A 17,382-nucleotide genomic window follows, 5' to 3' on the forward strand; every position below is an offset into this window, starting at 1 on the left:
CTTGCTCAACTGATCACGACCCTCTCACGTGCACCCCCTTAGAGCTATGAGCCCTTAAAAGGGACAGGAATTGCTCACTCGGGAAGCTCGGCTCTTAAGACAGGAGTCTTGCTGATGCCCGTGGCTGAATAAACCCCCTTCCTTCTTTAACTTGGTGTCTGAGGAGTTTTGTCTGCCTCTCGCTCATCCTGCTACATTTCTTGCTTCCCTGACCAGGAAGCGAGGTGAATGGCGGATGGTTGAGGCAGCTCCTTAGGCAGCTTAAGCCTGTCCTGTGGAACATCCCTGCGGCGGACTCCGACCAGACCTGGCGACACAGATCCTGAGAGTGCTCCCGGGTAGGCCTTTGCCCTGGTGGGACGCCTCGCCAGAGCAGTGTGTGGCAGTTGCCCGTGGAGGATCAAAGCAATGGCTGAACACTGGAAAGGAATGGGCACTTGGAGTCTGGACATCTAGAACTTGGTAAGACTAGTCTTTGAAACTTGTCCGCTCTGTTTGAGTGGAAGCATGGCCTGATCACCCATGGCATGCCTTTATTGGCACTTTGGTTTTGGTTTTGGTTTTGACTTGGTTTGAATTGCTTGACAGGATTTGTCTTGGGAACTTGCCTACTTGAGTGGAAGCATGGCCTGATCACCCATGGTGTGCCTGTACCGGCACTTTGGTTTTGGTTTTTGACTTGACTTGGCTTGCTTGATACTTTGGTTTTGGTTTTGACCTGGCTTGGACTTCCAGATACTCTGATTTTGGTTTTGATTTTGGTTTGGTGCAAACTGCAAAAGTGTGTGTGTGCCCTTTTTAACTCATTCTTTGTTTTGTGGTGTGCATGTGGTGTTAGCATGTTATTTTGTCTCGAAGAAGCATAGGTCAGGCACAAATAAGCCCACCCTACTAGGAACTATGTTGGAAAATTTCAAAAAAGAATTTAAAGGAGACTGTGGAGTAATATGACACTAGGAAAACTTAAAACTTTGTGTAAGACAGACTAGCCAGCATTAGAGGTAGGTTGGCCATTAGAAGGAAGTTCGGGCCGGGTGCGGTGGCTCACACCTGTAATCCCAGCACTTTGGGAGGCTGAGGCAGGTGGATCACGAGGTCAGGAGATCAAGACCATCCAGGCTAACACGGTGAAACCCCATCTCTGCTACAAATTCAAAAAAATTAGCCGGGCACAATGGCGGGCGCCTGTGGTCCCAGCTACTCAGGAGGCTGAGGCAGGAGAATGGCATGAACTCGGGAGACAGAACTTGCAGTGAGCCGAGATGGCGCCACTGCACTCCAGCCTGGGCGACAGAGTGAGACGCTGTCTCAAAAAAAAAAAAAAAAAAAAAAAAAAAAAAACTAGAAGTCTTTTAGCACAGGTACCACCCCTAGAATTTCTGGTAAACCAGTACCAGCCTGAAGAACACATTCTCATCAAAAGGTGGAAAGAAGAAAAACTTGAGCCAGCCTGGGAAGGACCCTACCTTGTGCTGCTAACCACCAAGACTGCTGTTCCCACAGCAAAAAAAAAAGGATGGACTCATCACACCTGAGTCAAGAAAGCACCACCCCCTCCAGAGTCATAAGCCATAGTCCCAGAGGAAAACCCTACCAAACTAAATCTAAGAAAAACCTAACTCTTTTCATCTATTCTATTACTCTTTCTTCTTTCCTTGTTCTATTCCTGACCATCTAGTTATTAACATAACCAAGTCAATTTTGCCTCAAACTATTGCATTTAATGTTTGCCTTGTTATACACTGTGGGGACTCGCCAAGTCAAAGACAGCTTTCTACTTCAGAAAAGTACTTCTTCCTGACTGTCCTCAGACTGGGCATTAGTAAAGTAGGACCATTGAATCCAGGGAGATTTCGATAAAGACCCCAGTGCCAACCAGGAGTCTTGCCCCCGATGTAGAGCTTTCATGTCATAGTTGGTCCAATGTCCTCTGGACTACTAAAGAGCAAGGATGGACTGCCCCAACCAGTTTTTGTAATTTCCTAAAACCATACATTCATTTTACTAGAGGATCATAGAAAGACTTAAAACAAACTTTAGCAATTAAGACAGGATACCAAGATGCAAATGCCTCGTTAAAATGGATCAAATATTCCATCTGCACATTGAGCAAAAGCAATTATTACACTTGCGCACATGGCAGGCCAGAGGCCCAGAGTGTCCCCATTCCACTAAGGTGGTCCTCCAGTCAACCAGGTGTGGGCTGCATGGTAGCTCTTTTCCAGGATTCTCTAGCCTGGAGTAATAAGTTATGCCAAGCTCTCTCTGTTATATCCTAAAGTCTGGCACCCTATGGGTCAGCTCCCGAGGGCCATCCAGCCTCCGTCTCCCAACACTAAGTTCACTTCGTGTCCCTCACGACAGGGAGGAAACTTAGCGTTCCTTGGAGACCTGAAAGGATGCAATGAGCTTAAGAATTTTCAAGAGCTTATCAATCAGTCAGCCCTTGTTCATCCCTGAGCAGATGTGTGGTGGTATTGTGGTGGACCTTTACTGGGCACTCTGCTGAATAACTAGGAGTGGCGCTCGTACTTTAGTCCAATTGGCTATCCCTTTCACCCTGGCATTTCATCAACCAGAAGGAAAAAAATAAGACATCATAAAGTGAGAGAAGCCCCTTATGGGTCTTTTGACTCTCATGACTATTTAGACACAATTGGAGTCCCATGAGGAATACCAGATCAATTTAAAGCTTGAAATCAAATAGCTGCAGGATTTAAGTCAATATTTTGGTGGGTGACCATTAATAAAAATGTGGATTAGATAAACTACATCTATTACAACCAACAGCAATGAGCTTTTCATGAGTTAAAAGAAAAACTCATGTCGGCCCCAGCCCTGAGGCTACCTGACCTGACAAAACTCTTTACACTCTATGTGTCAGAAAGAGAAAAAAATGGTGGTTGGAGTTTTAACCCAGACTGTGGGGCCCTGGCCAAGGCCAGTGGCCTCTCTCTCAAAACAACTAGACAGGGTTTCCAAAGGCTGGTCCTCAGGTCTAAGGGCCTAGTAGCACAACAAGCAGAAAAACTAACCCTTAGGCAAACCTGAATATAAAGGCCCCCCAAGCTGTGGTAACTTTAATAAATACCAAAGGACATCATTGGTTAACAAATGCTAGATTAACCAAGTACCAAAGCTTGCTATGTGAAAATCCCCACATAACCACTGAAGTTTGCAACACCGTAAACCCCACCACTTTGCTCCTGGTATCAGAGAGCTCAGTTGAACATAACTGTGTAGACGTTTTGGACTCAGTTTATTCTAGCAGGCCCAACCTCCGAGACCATCCTTAAACATCAGTAGACTGCACGCGGTACGTGGATGGGAGCAGCTTTGCCAACCCCTGCAAAGTGACTCTGAAGAAGACAAGCCTGCTCCAGTCACACCCGGAAGCTGACTGGTCCATGCGTGGCCAAAGCATGAGGAAACTCATGGTGGGACTCATTTTCCTTAAAATTTGGACTTTTACAGTAAGGACTTCAACTGACCTTCCTCAGACTGAGGACTGTTCCCAGTGTATACATCAAGTCACTGAGGTAGGACAAAAGGTTGCTACGATCCTAATATTTTATGATTATAAGTGTACTGGAACTCTAAAAAGAACTTGTTTGTATAATGTTATTGTATACAAGGTATGTAGCCCAGGAAATGACCAACCTGATGTGTGTCATTCCCCATCTGAGCCTCCCATGACCACAGTTTTAAAAATAAGATTAAGGACTGAGGACTGGTGAGGGCTCATAAATGATACAAGTAAAGTGTTAGCCAAAACAGAAGAAAAAGGGGTGCCCAAACAAGTCACCTTAAAATTTGATGTCTGTGCTGTCATTAATAGTAATAAATTAGGAATAAGGTGTAGTTCTCTTAATTAGAAAAGAGGCTATATGGCAGAAAATAAGTACATCTGTCACAAATTAGGACTGTGTAGAAATAAATGTAAATACTGGTCTTGTGTCATTTAGGCCACTTGGATAAAAAAAAAAAAAATGAAAAGGATCCAGGCCACCTTCAGAAAGAAAAAAATGGCCCTTCTTGTACTAAGGGACAATATAACCCCTTAGAGCTAGTAATAACCAACCCCCTTGATCCTCGCTGGAAAAAAGGGGTGTGTACGACCTTAGGAATCAATGGGGCTGGACTGGATCCTCCAGTAAATATCTTGGCTCAAGGAGAAGTTTACAAACGCTCTCCTGAGCCAGTGTTTCAAACTTTCTATGATGAACTAAATGTACCAGTACCAGAAATTCCAGGAAAAACAAGAAATGTGTTTTTGCAATTAGCCGAGCATGTAGCCCAGTCTCTCAATGTCACTTCATGTTATGTATGTGGAGGAACTGTAGTGGGAGATCAATGGCCATAGGAAGCCTGAGAATTAGTACCTACAGATCTAGTTCCTGATGAATTCCCGGCTCAAAAGAATCACCCTGATAACTTCTGGGTCCTAAAATCCTCAATTACTGGACAATATTGCACAGCTAGAGAAGGAAAATAATTCACTCACCCCGTAGGACGACTTAGTTGTCTGAGACAGAAACTGTATAATGGTACCACAAAAACAGTCACTTGGTGGAATTCAAATCACACAGAGAGAAATCCATTTAGTGGCCGGGCGTGGTGGCTCAAGCCTGTAATCCCAGCACTTTGGGAGGCCAAGACGGGCGGATCACGAAGTCAGGAGATCGAGACCATCCTGGCTAACATGGTGAAACCCCGTCTCTACTAAAAAATACAAAAAACTAGCCGGGCGAGGTGGCGGGCGCCTGTAGTCCCAGCTACTCGGGAGGCTGAGGCAGGAGAATGGCATGAACCCGGGAGGCGGAGCTTGCAGTGAGCTGAGATCCGGCCACTGCACTCCAGCCCGGGTGACAGAGCGAGACTCCGTCTCAAAAAAAAAAAAAAAAAAAAATCACTAATAAAACCGGCAGAGCCTTGACTATTCTGGTCCAGCAAGAAACTTAGATGAGAAATGCTATCTATCAAAATAGATTAACTCTCGACTACTTGCTAGTAGCTGAAGGAGAGGTCTGTAGGAAATTTAACCTTACTAATTGCTGCCTACACGTAGATAATCAAGGGCAAGTAGTTGGAGCCATAGTTAGAGATATGACAAAACTGGCACATGTGCCCATGCAAGTGTGGCATGGATTTGATCCTGGGCCATGTTTGGAAAATGGTTCCTAGTGCTAATAAGATTTAAAACTCTTATAATAAGAGTTATAATAATAATAGGAACTTGCTTACTGCTCCCTTGTTTGCTACCTGTACTTCTCCAAATGATAAAAAGCTTCATCGCTACCTTAGTTCACCAAAAAGCTTCAGCACAAGTGTACTATATGAATCACTATCGATCTGTCTTGCAAGAAGACATGGGAAGTAAAAATGAAAGTGAGAACTCCCACTATTGAGTGAGAGTCTCAAAGCAGGGCAATAAGGGAGGAGACCACCCCTCATATTGTCTTATGCCCAATTTCTGCCTCCAAAGAAAGAAAAAGTAAAAACTCAAAGGCAGAAATGAAATCCACAAGCAGACAGCCCAGTGCCACACCCTGGGCCTGGTAGTTAAAGATCGACCCCTGACCATATTGGTTATGTTATCTATAGATTACAGACATTGTATAGAAAAGCACTGTGAAAATCCCTATCCTATTTTGTTCCAATCTAATTAGTGGTGCATGCAGCCCCCAGTCACGTACCCCCTGCTTGCTCTATCGATCATGTCCCTCTTACACGGACCCCCTTAGAGTTGTGAGCCCTTAAAAGGGACAGGAATTGCTCACTCGGGGAGCTTGGCTCTTGAGACAGGAGTCTTGCCGATGCCCCTGGCCGAATAAACCCCTTCCTTCTTTAACCTGGCATCTGAGGAGTTTTGTCTGTGGCTCGTCCTGCTACAGGAAGACTGCTTAAACCCAGGAGGTTGAGGCTACAGTGAGGTGAGATCACACCACTGCACTCCAGCCTTGGTGACAGAGTGAGACCTTGTCTCAAACAAACAAAACAAAAACCCACAAAACAAAAAGATGAGGCCAGCCCTCTCCATTATAGGTGTCTGAGGAAGATTATTAAGATAGTCCCACAAAGCATTTAACATGATAGTTGGCACAAAGTTAGTATTTAATAAGTGTTTTCTATTATTATTTTCATTTGCTACAGCCAACACGCTTATTTGGAAGAGCATTTTAGTGTGGCTATCAGTCTCCCGAAATTGATTATGTGCCCTGGCAGATGAGTGATTTCTTTTTAGTGCCTTTCACATTGATGGTAGTCAATAAATATTTGTTGCATGAATGAAAGTGTGGACTACTGTGTCACGGGTTAGGCAGAAACAGAAGTGGAACATAAAAGTGTGGGCGGAGGAGTTTGCAGATCATTTGGCAGGCAATGGGGAGCTATTGAAGGTTTTTGAGCAGGGGCGGGAGAGTATCAGATGGGTTGAAGGACAGAGGGTTTGGAAACAGGACAAGGAGTTGGCAACCTGTGGGCACCTTCCAGGTGAGAAGTCAGAGCGATCTGGTCCAGGGAGAAGGGAAGTGGGAGGGCCTTCCTTTTGTACTTGGCTGCTTCAGAGGCCTGCAAGTCACCCTGGACTACGAGTGATGTGCTGGTCTGCTTACCGCAGCGACCCTCATCTGGGTCTCTTGGACTGCTACCCTAGATCTCTCTAGGGCCTCCCTTAATTCACCTATCCTCTCCTCTCCAACTGGTCCTGTATCCCCAGCTAGAAGAATGCTATAAAACGGTCCATCTGATTTTGTCTCTCTCCTCTTGGAAACCTTCCACTGGCTTTTTGGTGGCCCGAGGATAGCTTCAATTCCCCACTGTGGCTCCAGGTGCTGCAGAATCTAGTCCTGCTGACCTCTCTGTCCTGGCTGTCCCTCCTCTCCTCCTTTGTCTGGTGGCTGTCCATTTGGGCTCAGCTGATCTGAACTTTCTCTAATCTGGAACTCCCTCCCCTAAGTGAGGCCAGTCTGAACAACTTCAGGGTGGGAGATTGCCTAGGCATCTTGTTCCAGTGCAGATTTGGCTTCAGTTAATTCTGTGGTGGGGCCTAGGATGTCAATGTTTCTGCTGTGTTGCCCCCACCTGGGGGCTTGCAAGGAGCGCAGATTCTCAGGCCCCAACTGGACCTCTAAATCTGCATGTTGGCAATTTCAGCACATAAGTGTCTGGGGGTGCTGGCGGTGAGCACGTCTTAGGAGCATGTGACAGCTTTTCTGGTGGCTCCCTGGGGAGGGTAGGGGTGGTCCTCTGGGATCAGGGTTATGCCAGGCCTGGCCCACGCACCCTGATTTCATAATTGAGTGTGACCTGTTTGAATCTATATTCATGAGCTACTCTATCCTAAGCAGTTTGGGAGTTTTCTGTTGATCAAGAGAGAAGAAACAGACCTGGCCAGGACAGGAAGAGACACGTTCTGAGAGGTGGGGGGTAGATTTGCTTAGTGCCTGCTGTCACTGGCCCAGGTGGCATGCGCCAAAATGACCTATGCTTGTAAAGGGGTGCTGTGGGAGATCTGTACACATTTTCTCAGCAGGCTGGGGTCGGTGGTAGCCTTTCTTGGATTGGTTTTGATATAATTTCCCAGCTAAATGGCACGTGTCCTTTCGGACAGAATGCTGGAGGGAAGGCCACCAGGCTAAGGGCCAGAGGTGACTTTGTGATGCAGAAAAGTTCTGGCCTTTTGTATCCAGAGGTCACGTATCCAGAGGTCATCTTCTTACTCCTTGAGAGGGAGACAAGATGGGCTTTCCAGTCCCATGGAGAGGCCAAGGTCTGCCTTGGCTGTCTGCAGATCATCGGAGCCCACGTTCCCATCATCATGGCAGGCCCCAAATTCCCTGCTTTTGTTGAGTTCTTCTTCTCTTGCTCTTACTTCTCTTGCTCTTACTTGTTCCTTTATCTCGGTCTTGGTATTGATCCCAGCCCTTGTTCCCCGCCTCCCCTGCGACTTTCCATCAAAGTACCCACAAATACAAGCTGGGAAGTTGTAAGGGTCACTGAAAAAGCACAGCATTGCCGTACAGAACTTAAAATGGCACAGAAGACAGAAAAACAGATTTCCTGTTGTGGAATGTTTTCCAGACCACCCCACCTCCAGGCTTGGCGCCCACTGCATGGAGTGCCTAGCCTCGGCCCATCTTGTTGTCCTCTCTCTTACTCCCTCTTTCAAGTTCCTCTCTAAATCCCCTTTCTGAGGCAAAGGGAGTGAGCTCTCTCCATTCCTATGCCTAGAGTTCCCAGACTCACCTTTGCAAAGCCCAAGCACATCAGGGCTCTTGGCTGCAGGAGAGGCCTTCCAGGCCATAAGCAGCACCAAGGACCAGTGGGGACCTGGCAGTTAGCACTCCTCCTTTCAATAGGAGGTATCCCTTGAGTGGCACTTGTGGTTTTAAGTAGCAGTTTTTCCCCTCCCTTTAGGTTATTTTCCAATAGAAGGCTGAGACAATCTATAATCTTTACGTCATTCATTCATTTACTCACTTACCCATCCGACACATGTATTGAGCAAAGTCAATGTGCTGAGTGCAGATGCTGGGGGAACAAATACAGACAGCCTTGTTTCCAGAAGCAAACTAATGGATTGCTCACCTCACCTGCAGGCTATGGTGACAGTGGAAATGATTAATGCCCTGAGTATTGCCCTATGCACTGAAAACTAAACTCGTAAGATGTTATTGAGGGAAGTGAGCATTCTTTACCTTGCAGAATGATTCACTGCAGGATTAAAGCTGGAGAATTTTAGAATTTGAAAAGACCTCAGGGGACCCGCCCCTTCAATCCTTTCATTAGTTATTGGTGAAAAGTGAGATTTAAAAAGCTTAAGAGACTTGCTTAGAGTTATTCAGCAATGCCAGAGCCAGCGGGTGAGAGCCAGCACTGTTTTTGTTCATTCTCAGTGCTGGTCTCTCTTTCCATCAGGCCATGTATGATGTGGAGATGCTCCAATGATGCTGCTGCTGCTGCTAACCAGGTCAATATTTATTGAGAGCTTTCTGTGTGCCAGACACAGTTCTAAGTGCTTTTTACCTGTTACAGCATTGCTGTCATGGCAATCCCGTTAACACTGAGACAGAGCTGAGACACAGAGAGAGTAGACGACTTGTCTAAGGTCACACAGCTCAAGAGGACTGGTCTTGGGCTTCTTATCCAGGCCATTTGACTTCTGAGTCCATGCTCTGAACCACAACACTGTGGCTTTTCTTTAGAGTGACTCTGACCAGCAGCACCCATAGAGAAATTGTTTCCACTCACACATTGAAAGGAAAGTACTTCTGTATTGAACATCATTTCAGTGCTAATCGCTGATAGTTTAATAAAACCAAAGGCTGGTGTCATACTTTTTGGCAGATCTTTCTAAAGTTGCCATATATAGAGCCGCCATTAAAGTTTGTAAAGCTTTGTGGATAAAAGTAGCATGAAAAGCAGTTTGTATGATGTGTGTGACAACAAACAGAATTGTGATCCAAATTACAGGTGAAATGGGACAGTGGCCCCTGGGAGGCTAGAAATACCTGCAGAGGCTTACAGATTCAAACCTCAATTGTGTGTGGTTTTCTTGAGAAGCAACTCTATTTAAGGGACTGCTTATACAAAATCAAGTTCTTCTTAGCAAGGATTGCTTTAAATATTTTGACTTGAATGAAGGCCAGTCATGTTCCACCATTTTCAAAAATCTTCTAACTGGAGTCTTCGAGTTGATTTTCTTTTCATTTGTGATTAATTTCCCAGCTCCCACCCCACCCAGCTTTTATAGTCCAGAGATTCTGAGAGTAGGAAGTCCTAGTAAAGCCCAGAATCTAAAACAAATCAGACCAGTCAGTTCTAGTTAGGCTTTTTCCTTTCAGTTGTTAGTAAAATAAACTCTGGAAAGCCTAAACTTTAATGCACCCATCTCAGTAACATCTCCTCTAACGATGGAAAGGCGTAGAAAAGAAGAAAAGGGAACATTACGAATCTTGTGGGAACGCTGGAGTTTTGTCTATTATCACAAGCAGCGTGAGCCCTAAGTCATTTAAATCCTCTGGGGGTGGGAAACATAATTATTTGCAAGGGAGCATTATTAGCTAAGTACAAATGGTTTGCTATTTGTTTTCTCTGTTCTTTCTAATGATTATAGGCTGGGGATGGTGTTTAGTAACAGGATCCAGCAGGTCAGTTATGACAACTTCATCACTGTCATTAACACCTTTTGTTTGCAGTGAACACAAAAAGCTATGCAGTATTAAGAGAGTCAAGAAAAAGAGAAATAAGAGAGGGTGGAGAAAGATCTTTGGTGGTGAGACAACCAAAGAGACGGCCAGGGAACAGAAATTCATACACTATGTATACCAGAAAAAAATACCCCTGGGTAATTGAGTCAGCTGACTCAAATGGTGTAGGGGCCTCAGTTAGAGGAACAAATTTTGGACTCCTTGTTCCTTCTGCCAAAACAGTAATTGCTCATGTTTATAAATGCAAATGTTTTTGCCATTTTGGTTCCTAGAAATGCCCTAGGGAGACGTTATTTTTGGTAAGGGGTCTTCCTGCTTCAAGTGTAATGACTGTGAACAACTGGTTTCAGTATCTTCTACAGCATGCCAGGGTAAAATGAAGCAAAATAAATACAGGAAGTGCTATGACCTTTATAGAGGATCTACTGGGTGCCAGGCAAGATGCTTTTTTTTTTTTTTTTTTTTTTTTTTTTTTTTTTTTTTAAGACAGGGTCCCGCTCTGTTGCCCAGGCTGGAGCGCAGTGGCGTGATCTCGGCTCACTGCAAGCTCCACCTCCCGGGTTCACACCATTCTCCTGCCTCAGCCTCCCAAGAAGCTGGCACTACAGGCGCCCACCACCACGCCCAGTTTATTTTGTTCTTGTATTTTTAGTAGAGACGGGGTTTCACCGTGTTAGCCAGGATGGTCTCGATCTCCTGACGTTGTGATCCACCCTCCTTGACCTCCCAAAGTACTGGGATTACAGGCATGAGCCACCACCCCTGGCCAATGCTGCAATCTTGACTCACTGCAGCTTTCGCTTCCTGGGTTCGAGCGATTCTTCTGCCTCAGTCTCCCGAGTAGCTGGGATTACAGGCGTGCACTACCATGCCTGGCTAATTTTTGTATTTTTAATAGCGACATTATTTTTAATGTATTTTTCATGTTGGCCAGGCTGGTCTTGAACTCCTGGCATCAAGCGATCCACCTGCCTTAGCCTCCCAAAGTGCTGGCATTATAGGTGTGAGCCACCGCACCCAACAAGGTGCATTTTTACGTGCTTTTTCTCCTCTGTCTTCTCAACAACCCTGGGGTAAAAGGCCTTATTACTACTTTTCGTATGAGAACAATAAAGTAGAAAGAGGTAAAAGACTGCCTCGAAGATTACCCAGCACAGAGCAGGGATTTGATTTCAGGTGTGTCTTGTTCCAAACTTACTACACCGCACTGCTGGGGGAAAAAAAGAGCAAAAAGCAAAACCCAAAAGGTTCTTAACTGAAGTCAAAGATGACCAAGAAAATGCAGGCAGATGTCAGGTGTGATCATGTGGATGCTCAAATGCTAAACAGACACATTGAGAGAAACTGTATTAATTAAATCATAAAAATATGTTCTGCTTTTTGGGGAATTTACTCCTCCTCCTGGGGTGACCCTTGACAAGACATTCTGTCTTCCTGTTTTTAAGCAAAAAAAAAAAAAAAAAAAAAAAAGTGGGTAGAAGATTAAAGTTTGATATGTGGCTCATGCATAGCTTTGTCTCCTTAATATATTTCATGCTTGCCTGTCATTTCGGCTTTCTGCTGCCAGACCAAGCTCCTTCCATGGCCATTCCTACTTCTGACACTCCTCTTGTGCTTTTCAGGACAACTTTATGCCTATTGTGCCTTGGATCTTGAGAAGCATATGGTAAAACTGGTCAGTGGTGATGGCAGGCTTAGCAGGGAATCAGATTGTGGGGGGTGGCGGGCTGGGAGAGAAAACAAAAGAGGGTATCAGGCTACTTGATGACGGAATCAGGCTGCTTCTGCAATGACATTACATGAAATACCCGAAATTTGACCTTAACTGTGTCTGGTGGGTCCCGTTAACCCTGTAAGTTATGGACAGAACATTTACTCAAATTCTAGCAACGTGTAGTCTCATGGAAATACGTGACCAATTCAGGTGAATGAAAGGGATTTTAAAACATTCATTTCCAGCTTAGGTCTTCCTAAGACTGCCTGCGTGTCCCTTAACACCACTCCAGCCTGAGTGTCATATGGATCCTGAGTGTGGACTTGTGTGCACACTGTAGAAAAATAAGAAGCAACTGAAAACCCCAGGCAGGGGGTGGAGTGATGACGAAAGACACCGAGACGGAAGATCGGGAAGCTGGAAATTCCCCCCCAGCTTGGGTGTTTGGGCGCTATCTCGCTTCTCCACTTCCCTAAATGACCGTAGTGGTGCGAGTGTGCTCGCAGTAGATGCTTCCTAATTGTCCCTAGTATTGACTGTAAAACCCTAACGGCAGGAATAATCGCTCTCCTTCTATTTCTCAACACCGTTTCAACACCCAAACTCAAACCCCTCACCTGAGTGCAAGGGAGTGGTGACCTTCTTAAGCCGAGAGCTCTTCCATCAGGGGGCTCCCTAAGGGCATTTCTGTTCAAGATGGGGAGCCGTCACCCACTTTGTTCTGCTTAGCCTGAGAGACACACAACTTTTTCCAGCTTTGACTCTTCCGTGAATTCTCACGGCGCGGTTGGGGGGGATTTTCAGGGTCAGGAGCCAGGTTGGGGGCCCGGCCCGCTGAGCGCTGTTCAGGGGTAGCTCGGACCAGAGCAGGAGTTTCATCACCTGCGGGGACAGGTGGGACACGTGTATTTCCAGGGCCACCCCAGACCTCCCGGAGGATGCTGATTGACACTGTCCAGTTTGAGAACTACTGTGTCCAGGGAGGAGAGGCCTCCCCGGTGCCCCTTGGGTAGTGGGCATCGGGCCCAGGACTTCTCTGGATGAGCGGGGCGGGCAAGAGAGCGCATGGAGCTGGGGGCTGGAGGTCGGGGCAGCGAACAAGGAGGAGAAGGAGGAGGCGGAGGCCGAGGGGGAGGGAAGGGAGGAGGAAGAGGAGGAGGAGTCCCTCGTGGCCACCCCGAGGGGAGGGCGACCGTAGAGACTTGGTCAGGAGGCGCCGGCAGAGCCGGGCCGCTGGGACTGTGCACCCAGGGGCGCCGACCGTCGAGCGCGCGCTCCCCGCAGACCCTCGCGGAAGGAGCAGGGGGCGGCGCGCGTGCGCGGGCCGGCGGGCGGCGCGCGAGGGGGCGGAGCGGGGAGGCGCGCGGCGACCCCGGCGGGCTACAGCCTGCGGCGCGCGCAGGGCGCTGGTGGGGCGCGCGCCGCGCGCGCGGGGCGGGGGCGCGCGGAGGGGGGGCTGCCCCGGGGCGGCCCCCCCAGGTCGGGGCGCGGCGGGCGGCGGTGGCGGGCGCGCGTCCCGTCCAGGTCTCGAGTAACCGCCGCCGCCGCCGCCAAAGCTCGCCAACATGGCGGACCTGGAGGCCGTGCTGGCCGATGTCAGTTACCTGATGGCCATGGAGAAGAGCAAGGCTACCCCGGCCGCCCGCGCAAGCAAGAGAATCATCCTGCCGGAGCCCAGGTATCAGCTGCCCCGGCCGGCACCGGCCCCAAGCCGCCGCCCCCTCCTGCCGCCAGCGACTGCCTGCTTCCTGGAGGGTCGGGCACTGAGCCTCCGCTGCCCCGGGGCGGGTGACACAGCGGAGCAGGGGATGCGGGGCCGGCCTCGTTGTTCCAGTCTCTGAAATGGGGCATCGGAGGGCCGGTGGGGACACTCCGGGAGAGAGCCCTCCAAAATGCCCGGCGCGGCGCCCTGCGCGCAGCGAGCGCCCCAGCGAGGGGCTGGTTATGACTTTGCTGGACCAGCTCTATCCCTCTCGCCCCCTCCCGCCCAGCCCTGTCCTGCTCTGTCCCATCCCCGTGGTTCTTCCTGTTGCATTGGTGTGGTCCCCGTTGGTTCCTTTCCTGACACTGCTTTGCGCTCCATCCTGGTCGCTTCTTCTTCCCGGGCTCTGCGGTCCCCCTTTCCAACTCCATCTCTAAGCTCCCTCTGGGCCGCTTACCTGGGGACTGCAGGCTTGTTACTTATTGTCCGAGGTAAACTGCTGTTTTCAGTGCTTGCTCTTCTTGTAGTCACTAAGTCTAGTCGCCTTCTTAGGCTTCTCTTCTATTTTGTGCCCAGGCAGGATTTTGACCCACTCAATATTCTTTTTGGTGCGAAGTGTGTCACCTGAGCTGCTTTCCTCAACTTGTGGATCTACTGGTGGCACTTCATTAAAAAATTGAAACAGGAGTCACTTAAAAAGGCACTTGAACGGGTGATTCCAGACAGAAATTTGTTGTTAAATTATCAAAGGAGGGCCCGATTGAATTGGCGAGGGGCTCGGTGAGGTCCATACCAAGTTGCAGTTTTCTCTCAAATGATTTATTATTAAGGAACTAGTAAAATTTTTTTGCTGGTTCGTATCATCAGCACTTCCCCAGAAAAAATAGTTCGTCAGGTTAATAGTGAGTTTTAAATAGTGTATCAAGGCTTCAGTGATGGATTTTTTTATTTTTCCTCTAGCTCCTTTTTCCTAATTAACACCATCATGAGTTGTACAGCTAATGCGGTTCCTTGATGCTAAATAGCTCTTGGAATTGATGCTCAAGAGAGGCATTTTCTTTATGGTGAATTTGAAACCATGCAATTCTGTAAAATATTGGAATCTAAACCAAAGTTACTGTCCATTTGAAATCATCAGTCCTTCAAGCGTTAGGCGCCCAAGATTGCTTAAATGTTACCTAATGCCAAGTGATCATCATCTGATTTTTTTACAAGTCCATCTGTGAGCCCTATGATACAGAGAATACCAGTCCCCTTGTTATTTGTTGTGAAAAGCTAAATTGTGCAAATGAAGACTTGCTTGCTGGATATTTTTGGCCTCCTTTTCCTCCTTAGCCCAGGCCTCTTGTTGGCTTTGCGGGGTGTGCTATTCTTTGATAGGCAATGCCAAGTAGTGAAAATCAGGGAAAAGTGCAAACCTGTCTGCGATGTCCTGAGTTTCACACCCCTATTCCAGAGTGTAGCAGATCTGAAGCTAATTGAAAATATCAGTGCTGCTTAAAATTTCCGGCAAGTGGGAAACTTATTTAGAGAACAAGAACTCCTATATCAAACCTAAATTTCACCGAAAAAACTACATTTCTATAAATGTGGTAGAAAAAGGCTTAATTCCTTTTTCTCTTGCCTTTCCTAGTGTCCCTCCACCACCCAAAGGCAGGGAGTCCTAAATATATGGGGTTTCTATATATACAATTGATAAATCTCAACTCATGGGCAGTTATGTTTTTTGGGGGGTAGAATATAATATTACTAAAATTAGGAACTTCTGTTCAGTTTTCTTTTCTTTTTTTCTTGGTATTTGGAACTTAATGTGACTTCTGCTTTTTTAGTGTCCCTCTTAAGAACTTACTTATGCGCTTAGGGTGTTCACTTCCTTGTATGAATGTCTTTGTCTTGCAGTGGTATCCTTTGGTAATGCTTTCTTTTAAGGCAGAGTAAGTGACAGCCAGCATATTTCTCATGACATTTTAAAATTGAGAAATACCAACCAGAGAGTAATTTTAGGAAACAGCCCTTCAGTAATTGTTATTCCGTTGCTCTTTTTAAAAGAGACTCTCGAATTGGGCCATTGGAACCTCCCCCTGAGATTCTAATTTGTTTTCTACTTATCTTCGTGGCTTTGGCTTTAGTTTTGTAATGTAGCTATTTACATAGTAACAGTCACTCCTTGTGCAGTGTTAGGATTCTGTCACATTGAGATGATCAGGTAAAACATCTTGCAAAATTCTGTCTACCACGGGATGGCAGTTAGTAGCCTACCTATTTGATTCGGAGGTTGGGGGTTGGGGAATTTCTAGATCCTGTAAGAAAGTTAACTGTGTGTTAAAATGCCCCAGCCTGATGACTTAAATGGCTGGTATGACTTCACACTTTTGTTAAAAGGGATACAGGTCAAATGTTTTCTGATAAGAGTTTCTATTTCAGCTTCATTATATAGCAAGCCATGTGACCACCAGTTTTTGGTATTCTTGAAAGAGATGTTCAGATTTGTATTTTTAGTATCTGAATGAGAAGCATACATTTTAATTTGCCTTTGGTCTATCACTAGTGATTTTTTTATTTCCAGCAAATTATTTGCAGTCACTATTCTTTGTGCTTCCTTATTTTAGTTACTTTGCCTTTTCCAGTTTTAAACAGAAGAGCATCAGAAGGAAATATCTAGCTAATTTAAATGGAACACTGGGTTTGCAGCTTCCTGCTATTACAGGAGAGTCTCAGAAAATGGAACATTCTGCCCAGGGGAGATTTTGCTTCTCTGAGATGGCAAGAGGCAAACATTTTGTTATGTTGACACATTATTCAATTAACCAATGAGTGCAAATCCTGGAAAAGCTGACTCTTTGTCCAAATGGTATAGCTGCTTTAGTTTACTGAAATGTTTTTGGGCTAATGTAGCTGATAATGGGCCCTATTGGGAGTAGTAGACTGTGACCCACAGACTCCCTGTGCAGGCCCAGTTAAAACAGGAGCATTTAGATGTGCAGGCCAGTTGTTTTATGTCAGGTTGGAAAAGAAATACTTTTACTTAAGTAAGGTCTAATTCATAAGCAAAGGCCCACGAAAGGTCAACATCTGAAGCCCTGGAGTGATTCAGACGACTTTTACTGTAGGCTGTGTTACTCTGTTACTCTTTTTTTAAAAACAGAATGAAATTCAGATGACTTGAAATCACACATAGTTGAAAGAGGTTGAGTAACGTGAACTTCATCTTTCCCCTGGAGTCTCATTTCTGTTTACTGGACATTGCGAATGTTGGATCACCTATTGCAAAGCTGGTCCTTTCAAAGTATTCATACAATATGATAGGAAGGTCTGAAACAACATTTTAAAGATTCTTTATAATTTTCTAGGAGGATTGACAGTCCTTAAAGGACATTTATGATACCGTTTATGACATTAATTCAGTACATAGTTGTAGAGCCATTTCTATGAGCCAGGCACGGGATACTATGACAAACCTAGCCACAGCCCCTTCCTTCATGGAGCTTATAGACTAGTGTGAAATGCACAGAGTCGAGCCAAGAAGGATGTTTGCTTTAAAGTGTAATTGCTTGAAGATTTTATTTAACCACAAACAAATAGCGTATAGATGACTTTTATTATTCTATATGCATAGAATATAGAATAACAACAAAGAATGAATATAGAATATAGGATAATGCATAGAACACATGATGTTTGGTAAGTGTTTTACAATAATTTGTTAGTGATTACCTTTGAAGAACTATCTAAACATAGTCTACATAGTGATATGG

At 46.0% G+C, this 17,382-nt stretch overlaps 1 protein-coding gene across 2 annotated transcripts in view; it reads left to right on the plus strand.

The window, feature by feature from the left end:
* The first annotated feature begins 13,299 nt into the window (after nt 1-13,299).
* The window catches only part of GRK3 (G protein-coupled receptor kinase 3), a 171,847-nt gene continuing 167,764 nt past the window's right edge, over nt 13,300-17,382 (plus strand). Inside the window, exon 1 of one of the 2 annotated variants that reach the window (XM_010375592.2) lies at nt 13,300-13,603. In XM_010375592.2, coding sequence (XP_010373894.1) covers nt 13,491-13,603 — 113 coding nt within the window. In that variant the 5' untranslated portion in view covers nt 13,300-13,490. The remainder of the gene's footprint in view (nt 13,604-17,382) is intronic. The other variant, XM_010375593.2, reaches the window with a different exon arrangement.

Source organism: Rhinopithecus roxellana, chromosome 13 (assembly GCF_007565055.1).
Source record: "Rhinopithecus roxellana isolate Shanxi Qingling chromosome 13, ASM756505v1, whole genome shotgun sequence".
NCBI lineage: Eukaryota > Metazoa > Chordata > Mammalia > Primates > Cercopithecidae > Rhinopithecus > Rhinopithecus roxellana.